At 43.8% G+C, this 12,752-nt stretch overlaps 1 protein-coding gene across 2 annotated transcripts in view; it reads left to right on the top strand.

Annotated features, from left to right (window-relative positions):
- The window catches only part of LOC122548819 (transcription initiation factor TFIID subunit 4-like), a 126,708-nt gene that overhangs the window by 77,499 nt on the left and 36,457 nt on the right, over window positions 1-12,752 (top strand). For both annotated transcript variants that reach the window (XM_043687625.2, XM_043687624.2), the window contains exon 14: window positions 6,395-6,514. In XM_043687625.2, coding sequence (XP_043543560.2) covers window positions 6,395-6,514 — 120 coding nt within the window. The remainder of the gene's footprint in view (window positions 1-6,394; window positions 6,515-12,752) is intronic.

The following is a 12,752-nucleotide window of genomic DNA, read 5'->3' as shown; positions in this document are numbered from 1 at the left end:
ACCCCTTTCCAGTAGGCTCCCAGCTACTAAAACAACTGTGGCTTAAGCTAATACTTTTTGGAAGTAGCTGTTTCTGTCTTAACATCGTCCATGGGGAGAAAAGGTGGATAGATGGTTTTTTTGCATTGACATTTTATTCCTGAACAGACAGACTTACCCCTTTACTCACGGGCTGCTTACCATACCTAATCCTGCAGTCAGGACTCCTGCCTGTCTGTCTTTCCTTGTGCTACTGCTTAGGAGTTGTCTGGAAGGCTTTGCTCCTTAATTTATTTCATCACTGCTTGTCACAACTCCAACCTTGTAGCGACGCAACCTAATAATGAGTTGCCTGCCTTTAGAAGTTGATAGTGGTGCCCTGGAATTGCTTTATTAAACTTGCTTGTGACAACATCTTTCCAATAAATCCTGGTCTTAAACTCAGGCTCCCTTAACTACCAGTTTGTCCAGCTGCAGCATGTATTTCTTGGCCTCCTTTTTATTACGGGATTGAAAAGAAAGGATATAATTATGTTGTAAGTATTTCAAGAGCTCGCTCGGCTCGTTCCTAAGGTGTAGGGTTATTTTATGAGAAAGGATTGAGAAAGTTGAGCCTGTACCCCCTCGAGTTTAGAAAAATGAGGGGATTTATGGGCTGGATGTTGCAAATTTTCCCTCTTGCTGGGGAGACTAGATCTATGGGACGCAGTTCGAGTGAGGTCTCCCTTTCAAGACTGAGGTGAAGAGTAATAAATACATGGAATTCTCTTCGTTTGAAAGTAGTGGATTGGGTTTGTTTTACCTTCTCCATCCCACTTTACCTCACTGTACCCATCCTTGTAAGATCGTGGTCATCTCTGACTTGGTGGCACTGTTCAACTTCTGATCTTGCAGCTTTATCTAAACAATTCATGTTGTACTTTTCTGATACAACTCGCGTGACTGTTGGAATTCAGTCTTCAATGTGGTCGCAATATCCACTATAAATCTACATGTGCCTTCTGCCCTCTCCTTAAACCCCACCGTGCCAAAGCTAATGTTTTTAAGTGCAAATTTGCTTCAAACGGTCATCTCCCTGAATCTTGATCTGATGTCTGCTTTGCTGAGAGAAATATTTTGTTCCATATAGTCAGGCAATAAAAGATTGAATTAGAACTTAATGGAGCCTTGCATACTTATGAACATTTATGTCTGGAGATGCACATTGAGCTTGTTTCACCAAGCACCATTCCTGTGTCTGAGAGAATAAGTGAATCCTTGGTTACTTCTCAGCACTGCGAACAAATAATCACTTTCAGAACATTTTACTACCGAGTCCTTTTAAAGTGGCATAATATACATATATATTAGCGATTCAGCTGTAGATGGAAGTTCTCCCGCAACCGTTTCATTCATTCTTAAATTTTGGTTCTACTTTGACCTGTCAAACCTCCTCTACCCCATTAGGGCATCACAAACAAATGACCCAGATTATGTTCCTGCAAGATTTAGTATTCTGCTACCTTATGGCCAGAAGGTTGTTATTTCCCCATCAGAATGTCACCCAGCACTTTTAATGAGAAGAGCCTGCGGGGTGTACCACGACACTCATTCCTTCCATTTTTACTAACTACTACTCTTAGCAGGAAAAGTTGAGCAAGCCAAGGCTCTACGGTTTTGAGTAAAGAGAATGTTGAGTGGTCAAATAGACATGTTTGAAATTATAACATGCATTCAGTAGATGTGGAAAGAAACCTTTACTTAAAGATGTGCCCAAAACAGGGATGATAAACTCAACATGGCTGCAAATGAATCGAATGGTATGGTCAGGAGAAACCTGTATTCAGAAGGCAGTGAGAATGTGACAGTCAGTACCAGAGTGATTGGTTGAAGCCAGTCAAGGATTTATGGCTAAAATAAATCACATGAGGGAAAGAACAGTAGAAGGGTTTGTTGATGGGATTGTAAAAGATTAGATGGGCAGAGGCTTGTGTGGACAGCAATGCCATTCTCAGCGTATTAAGCTGAATGGCCTGCACCTGTGCTGTAAGCTTCATGAAGCAAGTGCAATGGAGGTTCACCAGACTAATTTCTAGGGCGATGGGACTGTGCTGTCAGGAGAAATTGAGGTAACTATGCCTGTATTCCCTGATCACATCAATGAGTGAGATGGTTAATCTCCTAGAAGCTTGCAAAAGGCTTGCTTACACTGACAGTGTGGATGCAGAAAGGATTTTCCCTTGGCTAGTGAGTCTAGAACCAGAGAGCTGATGATTAGATTAGATTCCCTATGGTATGGAGACAGGCCCTTCAGTCTAGCCAGTCCACACCGACCCTCTGAAGAGTAACCCACCCATACCCATTCCCCTACCCTATATTTAGAACATAGAAGAATACAGCGCAGTACAGGCCCTTTGGCCCTCGATGTTGTGCCGATCCAAGCCTATACTAACCCACTATCCTCCATATACCTATCCAATGCCCGCTTAAATGCCCATAAAGAGGGAGAGTCCACCACTGCTACTGGCAGGGCATTCCATGAACTTAGGACTCGCTGAGTGAAGAACCGACCCCTAACTTCAGTCCTATATCTACCCCCCCTTAATTTAAAGCTATGCCCCCTTGTAATACCCGACTCCATACACGGGAAAAGGTTCACACTGTCAACCCTATCTAACCCCCTAATCATCTTGTACACCTCAATCAAGTCACCTCTAAACCTTCTTTTCTCTAGTGAAAACAGCCCCAAGTGTCTCAGTCTTTCCTCATACGATCTTCCTTCCATACCAGGCAACATCCTGGTAAACCTCCTCTGCACCCGTTCCAGTGCCTCCACATCCTTCCTATAGTATGGCGACCAAAACTGCACACAATATTCCAGATGCGGCCGCACCAGAGTCTTATACAACTGCATCATGACCTCAGGACTCCGGAACTCAATTCCTCTACCAATAAAAGCCAGTACGCCATATGCCTTCCTCACCGCACTATTTACCTGGGTGGCAACTTTCAGAGATCTGTGTACATGGACACCAAGATCCCTCTGCTCATCCACACTACCAAGTATCCGACCATTAGCCCAGTACCCCATCTTTTTGTTATTCTTCCCAAAGTGAATCACCTCACACTTAGCTACATTGAATTCCATTTGCCACCTTTCTGCCTAGCTCTGCAGCTTCTCTATATCCTGCTGTAACCTGCCACATCCTTCCTCACTGTCAACAACTCCTCCGACTTTCGTATCATCCGCAAACTTGCTCACCCAACCTTCTAACCCCTCTTCCAGGTGATTTATAAAAATGACAAACAGCAATGGTCCCAAAACAGATCCTTGCGGAACACCGCTAGTGACGGCACTCCATGAAGAAACTTTGCCATCAACTACTACCCTCTGTCTTCTTCCATCCAGCCAATTCCTAATCCAAACCTCCAACTCACCCTCAATGCCATATCTCCGTATTTTCTGCAGTAGCCTACCATGGGGAACCTTATCAAACGCCTTACTAAAATCCATATATACCACATCTACCGCTTTCCCCTCATCAACCTCCTTCGTCACCTTTTCAAAGAATTCAATAAGGTTTGTGAGGCACGACCTGCCCTTCACAAAACCATGCTGACTATCCTTGATCACATTATTCCTATCCAGATGTGCATAAATCCTATCCCTTACAATTCTCTCTAAGACTTTGCCCACAACAGAAGTGAGACTCACCGGCCTATAGTTACTAGGGTTATCCCTACTCCCCTTTTTGAACAAGGGAACCACATTTGCTATCCTCCAGTCTTCTGGCACTACTCCTGTAGACAAAGAGGACATAAAAATCAAGGCCAATGGCTCTGCAATCTCCTCCCTTGCTTCCCAGAGAATCCTAGGATAAATGCCATCAGGCCCAGGGGACTTATCTATTTTCACCTTTTCCAGGATTTCCAACACCTCTTCTCTACATACCTCAAAGCCATCCATTCTACTTATTTGTGTCTCAGTATTCACATCGACGACAATGCCCTGTTCCTGAGTAAATACTGAAGAAAAGTATTCATTCAGTGTCTCCCCAATCTCTTCCGCCTCCACACGCAACTTCCCACTACTATCCTTGACTGGACCTATTCCTACCCTAGTCATTCTTTTATTCCTAACATACCTATAGAAAGCCTTAGGGTTTTCCCTAATCCTACCGACTAAGGACCTTTCATGTCCCCTCCTTGCTGCTCTTAGCTCTCTCTTCAGGTCCTTCCTGGCTACCCTATAACTCTCAATCGCCCCAATTGAACCTTCACGTCTCATCTTGAGATAGGCCGCCCTCTTCCATTTAACAAGGGATTCCAATTCCTTATTAAACCACGGCTCCCTCGCACGACCCTTTCCTCCCTGCCTGACAGGTACATAATTATCAAGGACACTCAATAGTTGCTCCTTGAACAAGCTCCACATATCATTTACACTCTTGCCTTGGAGTCTACTTTTCCAAGCCACACATCCTAAGTCATGCCTCACCGCATCATAATTTCCCTGACCCCAGCTATAACTCTTGCCCTGTAGTACACACTTATCCCTCTCCATCACGAGAGTAAAAATCACCGAATTATGGTCACTATCCCCAAAGTGCTCACCTACCTCTAATTCTAACACCTGGCCTGGTTCGTTACCCAGAACCAAATCCAGTATGGCCTCACCTCTTGTTGGCCTGTCTACATATTGTGTCAGGAAACTCTCCTGCACACATTGAACAAACACTGACCCATCTAACGAACTTGAGCTATAGCTTTCCCAATCAATATCAGGAAAGTTAAAGTCCCCCATAACAACCACCCTATTACTGTCACTCATCTCCTGAATCACCGTCCCTATCCTTTCTTCAATGATTCTAGGACTATTAGGAGGCCTGTAAAAGACTCCTAACAGGGTGACCTCACCTTTCCTATTCCTAACCTCAGCCCAAACTACCTCAGATGGCAAGTCCTCATCCATCGTCCTTTCCAGCTCTGTAATACTATCTTTGACAAGCAATGCCACACCTCCCCCTCTTTTACCCCCACCTCTGACCCTACTAAAACATTTAAATCCAGGAACCTGCAACAGCCAATCCTGTCCCTGTTCTAGCCATGTCTCCGTAATAACCACAACATCGAAGTCCCAGGTACCAACCCACGCTGCAAGTTCACCTACCTTATTTCGTATACTTCTTGCATTGAAGTATACACACTTCAAGCCACTTTCCTGTTTACAGACACCCTCCTTGGAAATTGATGCCATGTTCCTAACCTCCCTACACTCCAGGCCCTGCACCCTGAAGCTACAATCTGGGTTCCCATGCCCCTGCAGAGTTAGTTTAAACCCCCCCCAAGAGCACTAGCAAACCTCCCCCCAAGGATACTGGTGCCCCTCAGGTTCAGGTGTAGACCATCCTGTTTATAGAGGTCCCACCGTCCCCAGAAAGAACCCCAGTTATCCAAAAACCGGAATCCCTCCCTCCTGCACCATCCCTGTAGCCACGCATTTAAGTGTTCTCTTTCCCTATTCCTCGACTCTCTATCACGTGGCACGGGTAACAAACCAGAGACAACAACTCTGTTCGTTCTAACTATGAGCTTCCAACCTAGCTCCCTGAAAGCCTGTCTAACATCCTCGGCACTCCTCCTACCTATGTCATTGGTGCCAATATGGACCACGACTTCGGGCTGCTCCCCCTCCCCCTCCAGGACCCGGAAAACACGATCAGAGACATCACGTACCCTTGCACCTGGGAGGCAACATGCCAAACGTGAGTCTCTCTCGTTCCCACAAAACCGCCTATCTGTGCCCCTAACTATCGAGTCCCCAATTACTACTGCTCTGCTCTTCTTCACCCTTCCCTTCTGAGTAACGGGGACAGGCTCCGTGCCAGAGACCTGAGCCCCGTTACTTACCCCTGGTAAGTCATCCCTGATTTACCCCTGACTAATGCACCGAACACTCTGGGTAATTTAGCATGGCTAATTCACCTGATCTGTACATCTTTGGATTGTTGGAGGAAACTGGAGCACCTGGAGGAAACCCACGCAGACACTGGGAGAATGTGCAAACTCCACACAGTCACCTGAGGCTGGAATTGAACCAGGGTCCCTGGCCCTGTGAGGCAGCAGTGCCAACCACTGAGCCACCGTGTTAGTGTTTAGGATTGTGGCAAATCAATTAGGACTGAGGTGAGTAGGAATTTCTTCACCTCGAGGGTTAGGATTCTTCCAAATTCTCTAAAGGAGGCTGTGGTAACTCCCTGAGAATGCTGAAGACAGTGATCAATGACCAAGTTTTTAGATCTTAATGACACAAAAGGATATGCAGTTAGTGCAGGAAAGTGGCATTGAAATAGATCAACCTCAATCGAGAATGGCTGGATCCCCTATTCCTTATCCAGTTGTAGAAAATAACATCGCTTTCTCAATTTTTCAACAGATGCAACAATTAGAACTTGCGCAGCTGCAGCAACGGGAAGCAAATCTTGCAGCACTGGCTGCCATTGGACCAAGGAAAAGAAAAATGCCTGATTCACCAGGTCTCCGAACAGGAAATGAGGTATAGTATGCCATGTTTCTCCTCTTCCTTGTCAAGATATACCGAGGAGTTTAAAGGAAGGATTTGCCTTGTTTACCCTCCTCCCCCTGACCTTGACAGCAATGCTGTGGTGCTTTGTAATTGCTTGAGAGCTTTTATATTGTTGAGTATTTCTAGTTCTGGGATGTGGGTATTGCTGGCTGAGCCAGCCTTTATTGCTCACCTCCTGTTGCCCTGAAGGATATAATGGTGAGTGATCTTCTCAAGCCACTACAGTTCTTGGGATGTCCTCGCCCTCTCAATGTTAGCGGAGGCATTTAAAGGATTTTGTCGCCAACGTGATGATAAGATGTTTGCAAATCAGAATGGTGAGTGACTTGGAGGCATACTGGAAATGGTTTGGTTGCTGGAAACCTGAAAAAACGAAGTACTGGAGAAACTCAGCAGGTCAGGCAACATCGAAAGTGAGAGAGAGAATTAACATTTAAAGTCTAATATGATTGTTCTTCAGAACCCTTTTCAGACTCTGTTAACTGTTTCTATCCCTCCACAGATGCTGCCAGACCCAATAAGTTTCTCCAGGTTCTGTTTTATTTTGGAGACTTGCAGGTAGTCTGTTGCCATTGAGAGTTGGTAACATCCGAGTTGCAAACTTCTAGATTCCCACTGTTGGGCTTGAATGCACAAACCTGCACAAACCAATGAAGTATTGAGAGAATGCTGGTCTGACTAAGACACTATCTTTCAAATTAAAAAAAAAAGTGATGTCCTATCTGGCTACTGTTCGGGTGGACTTCAAAGATCCCATGAAGACCAGCAGACTCACCTCTTCGGTGTGGTGCGCAGTATTCAATCTTAAATCAACATCATGAAAACAAGTCATGAGATTGTGTTCACATTCCTATTTATAGGAGATGTGTGTTTCCTACTCTCAGCAGTGACCACATTTGGAGTACCTCATTGTCTAAGAGGTGCTTTTTGAATGAAAGTCCATCTTTAAGACAAGGGCCAAAGTTATCCATTGCAATGTGCTTTTGACATTCTGCGCCTTGCGATGTAATTCTGTTCTTAACTGCTGGGCCTGCCAGAGTCAATGTGCCTGTCACTGTGAGATGGAGCAGTGCGTTTGAAGTCACGTTGGCCTAAACAATCTGGTTTAAAGTGAATGTGGGAGAAATTGATTTTAATTTATTCATTTATAGGATGTGGGTATCACTAGCAAAGTCCCCATTTGTTATCAATTCTAAATTGCCCTTGAACTGAGCTTTTTCAGCCATTTCAGAAGGTAGTTAGGAGTCACCCACATGGCTAAGGTCCGTGATTCGTAGACCAGCTGGGTATTGACAGCGGTTTTTCCTTCCCATTGGTGAATCAGATGGGTTTTTAATGACTAATTGGTGATAACTTCATGGTTAACAACACTGACATTCTTTGCTGGTGCTGTGGTAGAAATGGTGGTGGAATGTCCCAAGAGCAATAGTGTGGGGCTTTGGATTATGTAACAAAGATTATAATCTCTACACGATCAGCGTCTGTTGTAGCGTTACCTGGAAAGTGTGAAAATAGAGAAGTCCCCGGGCCAGATGGGATTTATCCTGGGATTCTCTGGGAAGCCAGGGAGGAGATTGCCGAGCCTTTGGCTTTGATCTTTGTCATCATTGTCTACAGGAATAGTGCCAGAAGAGTGGAGGATAGCAAATGTCCCCTTGTTTAAGAAGGGGAGTAGAGACAACCCTGGTAATTATAGACCAGTGAGCCTTACTTTTGGTTGTGGGTAAAGTGTTAGAAAAGGTTATAACAGGATTTATAATCAACTAGAAAGGAATAAGTTGATTAAGGATAGTCAGCATCGTTTTCTGAAGGGTAGGTCATGCCCCACAAACCTTATTGAGTTCTTTTGAGATGCTGACCAAACAGGTAGATGAGTGTAAAGCGGTTGATGTGATGTATATGGATTTCAGTAAGGCATTTAATATGGTGCCCCACGTAGGCTATTGCACAAAATACGGAGCCATGGGATTGAGGGTGATTTAGCGGTTTGGATCAGAAATTGGCGAGCTGAAAGAAGACAGAGGGTGGTGATTGATGGGAAATGTTCATCCTGGAGTTCAGTTGCTAGTGGTGTACCGCAAGAATCTGTTTTGGGTCCACTGCTGTTTGTCGTTTTTATAAATGATCTGGATGAGGGCGTAGAAGGATGCATTAGTAAATTTGTGGATGACATTAAGGTTGATGGAGTTATGGACAGTGCCGAAGGATGTTGCAGGGATGTAGAAAAGCTGCCGAGCTAGGCTGAGCGATGGCAAATGGAGTTTAATGCGGAAAAGTGAGAGGTGATTCACTTTGGAAGGAGTAACAGGAATAAAGAGTACTGAGCTAATGGTAAGATTGTTGGCAGTGTAGATGAGCAGAGAGACCTCTGTGTCCATTACATCGATCCCTGAAAGTTGCCTCCCAGGTTGATAGGGTTGTTAAGAAGGCATACAGTGTATTAGCTTCCAGTGGTAGAGAGATTGAGTTTCAGAACCACAAGGTTGCACTTGAAGTGTTGCATACAGTTCTGGTCACTACATTATAGGAAGGATGTGGAAACTTTAGAAAGCGTTCAGAGGCGATTTACTTGGATGTTGCTTGGTATGAAGGGAAGGTCTTATGAGGAAAGGCTGAGGGACTTGAGGCTGTTTTCATTAGAGAGATTGAGAGGTGACTTAATTGAGACATACAAGATGGTCAGAGGATTAGATAGGGTGGACAGAGAGAGCCTTTTTTCCTTGGATGGTGATGGCTAGCATGAGGGGTCATAGCTTTAAATTGTGTGGTGATAGATATCAGACAGATGTCAGAGGTAGTTTCTTTACTCAGTAATGGGGTCTTGGAGCGCCCTGCCTAAAACTGTAGTAGACTCGTCAACTTTAAGGGCATTTAAATGGTCATTGGATAAACATATAGATGATGATGGAATAGAGTTGGATAGATGGGCTTCAGATTAGTTCGGAGAAAGTGAGGACTGCAGATGCTGGAGACGAGTTGAAAAATGTGGTGCTGGATAAACCCAGCAGGCCAGGCAGCATCCGAGGAGCAGGAGAATCGGCGTTTCGGGCATAAGCCCTTCTTCAGGAATTCAGATTAGTTCCATAGGTCAGCATGACATCAAGGGCCGAAGAGTGTGTATTGTGCACTAATGTTCTATGTTTGATCTTTTGTTGACCCAAGAGGTCCTGGTTGCTTTACAGCTAATAAAGCATGTTAAAGTCTCAGTCACTGTCCTCATGTAAGAAACTAGGGGAGTTGGTGGTATAGTGGTAATGTCTTTGGACCAGTAAAACAGAGGCATAGGCCAGTGCTGTGAGGAATACTTTATATAGTCGTTGGGTTACTTGTTGACTGACCTTTTGTTTTATTATACTTTTTTTTAATCTACTGTTCAGAGATGTTATTACAATCTCTGGAGCAGGTGGGACTTGGGAGGCCCAGGTTCTAGTCCAGGGCAGGAACACTACCACTGCAACACATAAGGGCCTCCAAATGTTTCCACACACTTCTAGAGCAGGAATGACTTGATCTTGGTCCAGAGATAAGGGTCACTACCACTGCTCCAAAAAGGCATGCACTGACCATTCTTAAACCTCCTAAATGTGCCACAGCTGCCCTACATTTAACTACCACCATTTATACCAGAGGAGGGGAATGCTTGTGCACTGGTAGTATCCGTACCACTGAGCCAGGTGACCCAGATTCAACTCCCACCTGCTCCAGAAGTGTCTAACAACATCTCAGAACTGTTTAATTGAAAAATAGTTTATACCAGAGGATAAAACGATGTCAACTGGTTGGCTCTTCTAATCAGTTAGCACCCTTGCATTTTAACTGGTGATCATTTGAAATAAGGCATTCTTGCATTTGTCCTGATGAGTGTAAGCTGAAAAGCTAAGGCAATATGACACTCTTCAATAAAATTAGTGTTGAACTGCAAAGTGACTGTGTTTATTTACTTGATACCTGTCTTCATCTAACCTAATTCCTCTAAGTGTAATTCCCCATCGCTATCTGTTCCTTCTACCTTGCTGCTTTCATGGTATGACCTTGGGACCTATCTTTTGAAAGCATCATTAAAGTAATGGAATACCCAACCAACTCCTATTTCTTTCCCTAACTGAAACCAACTTGCTCAGCATAAACTAGCAATTGAATCTTTTGAACTAAGTGAAAGGAATGTTTTGCTTCAAATCTTGCTAAATAACACAACGCAAAAAAGCAGTTTAGGCTCAGCAAGTAAGTGTTTTTATGTGATATGTTGTTTTGAATTGGAGCAAAGTCATTGCTGGCATTGCACTGCCAGGCTTAGGGTAGCTTTCACAAAGTACTTGATTCCAGTGTTGGATACAAGAAAGACAAATGTATTTCAGGAATGTTTTATCTTTGATTACACTGGTTGACATTTCGGGTGTCCTGCAGAATCTTTGTTGAATTCTGGTTGAACCTCCTGAATATTTTAAGTGCTAAAATGCTGTTTTCCTATTTTTGCTGTATCTGCTATTAGTTGAAATACTTTCATTTTAACTACACTGTTTGATAGTTTGATGACTGGTAGTGAAGGGGTATTCTTTAGCAGGTTATCATCTCTGTAAACAAAGAACAATGAAAGATTATTTAAAATATGCTCTCACAGCAATCGATCTGAAGCAAGATCTACTCCATTAATAACCTGTCGGAATGGAGAGAAGCTGCAAATACATGATAGCAATTTTTTTTCCTGCTTTCTTTGTTCCATCTAATTTTTTGGAGTGTGTGGTCTCTGATTTCTTGTTTGCTTTCATGGCATTTTTCTAAAAATAACTAACTTTGCTCTGATTCCTTTTCTTTTAAAGAATGTCTGTGTTTGCATTGCAGTTTTTTTAATGTGAAAGTTTGGTTTGATTTTTTTTTGTTTACAATGGTTCCTTGCTTGGTACCGTTACTTAACCAAAATTCAGTTCAAAGATATTTAAGTTTGCCATGCAGTCTGTGGTTTATTCAGAGCTAGCCTCACGAGGTACAGTATAAGACCAGAGCCTAGACTGAAGTGGGCACTGCAGATGCTGGAGATCAAAGTCAAGATTGGAGTGGTGCTGGAAAAGCACAGCAGGTCAGGCAGCATTCGAGGAGCAGGATAAAGGACTTTTGCACGAAACGTAGATTTTTCCTGCTTCTTGGATACTGCTTGATCTGTGCTTTTCCAGCACCACTCTAAATAAGATCAAAGCCATCTACAAGGCACAAGTCAGGGTTGTGATGAAATACTCGTCACTTCCCTGGATGGGTGCAGCTCCATCAACAGAAGCTTGACACCATCCATGACAAAGCAGCCCACTTGATTGGAACAGCATCCACAAACATCCATGAATATCCACTCCTTGCACCACTGACTCTTAGTAGCAACAGTGAGTACTTTAAAAAGATGCACTGCACAAATTCACTAAGGCTCCTGAGACAGCACCTTCTAAGCCTACGACCTCTTCCATTTAGAAGGAGAAGGGCAGCTGATACATGGGTAGACTACCTCCTGCAGGTTCCCTTACAAGCCATTTGCCATCCTGACCTTGTGATCATTCAGAGTCACTGGATTAAAATCTCAAAATTCTCTCCCTAAGGATCTACCTGCAGCATATGGGCTGCAACGGTTCAAGAAGGCAGGTCACTATCTTCTCAAAGGCAGCTAGGGATGGGCCAGCCAACAAAACCCATGTCCTTTGAGTGAACAAAAAATTTTTTTTGGGGCAGACCTTACGCCCTCATGTGCGTTGCCCCACTTAATGATGCTTGACATCCTCCCAACCCCACTCACTTCAAAAAGTAGTTGTTAATAGTCTGTTTTCCCTCCATGACTAAGTAGGAGTCAGTTGAGGATCCAGAACAGACTTGATTCAGATGGTTTGGATGCAAGACCTTAGGACCATGGAGCAGCCTTATAATGATGTCATAAGAGCTCCTTCACAAAGACCATAAACAACATAGGGTGGGGGAAGGGGTGCAGTTAAATTTGTAAAGAGAGAAGCAGATGTAGATAATTAACAAAACGTCATATATGCAAATTTTCACATTGTATACCGTGAACCCGCAATAAATAAGTAAATTCTTTACGTTGCTTTCTCCTCCACTATTCTGCATCAAGCCCAAGTTCTAAAGTGTGTCCCTAAACTACAGGATAAAGAGAGAGCCCACGCTATACAAAGGGGAGGACTGTGGATGTATATTCATGCCTGACAAGGGCTGCACCTTC

Source organism: Chiloscyllium plagiosum, unplaced genomic scaffold, assembly GCF_037043375.1.
Source record: "Chiloscyllium plagiosum isolate Xiang-an unplaced genomic scaffold, Cpla_swu_hap1 HiC_scaffold_4, whole genome shotgun sequence".
NCBI classification, from domain to species: Eukaryota; Metazoa; Chordata; class Chondrichthyes; order Orectolobiformes; family Hemiscylliidae; genus Chiloscyllium; species Chiloscyllium plagiosum.
The sequence above is the reverse complement of the archived record's forward strand: the minus strand, read 5'-3'. Positions and strand labels throughout refer to the sequence as shown.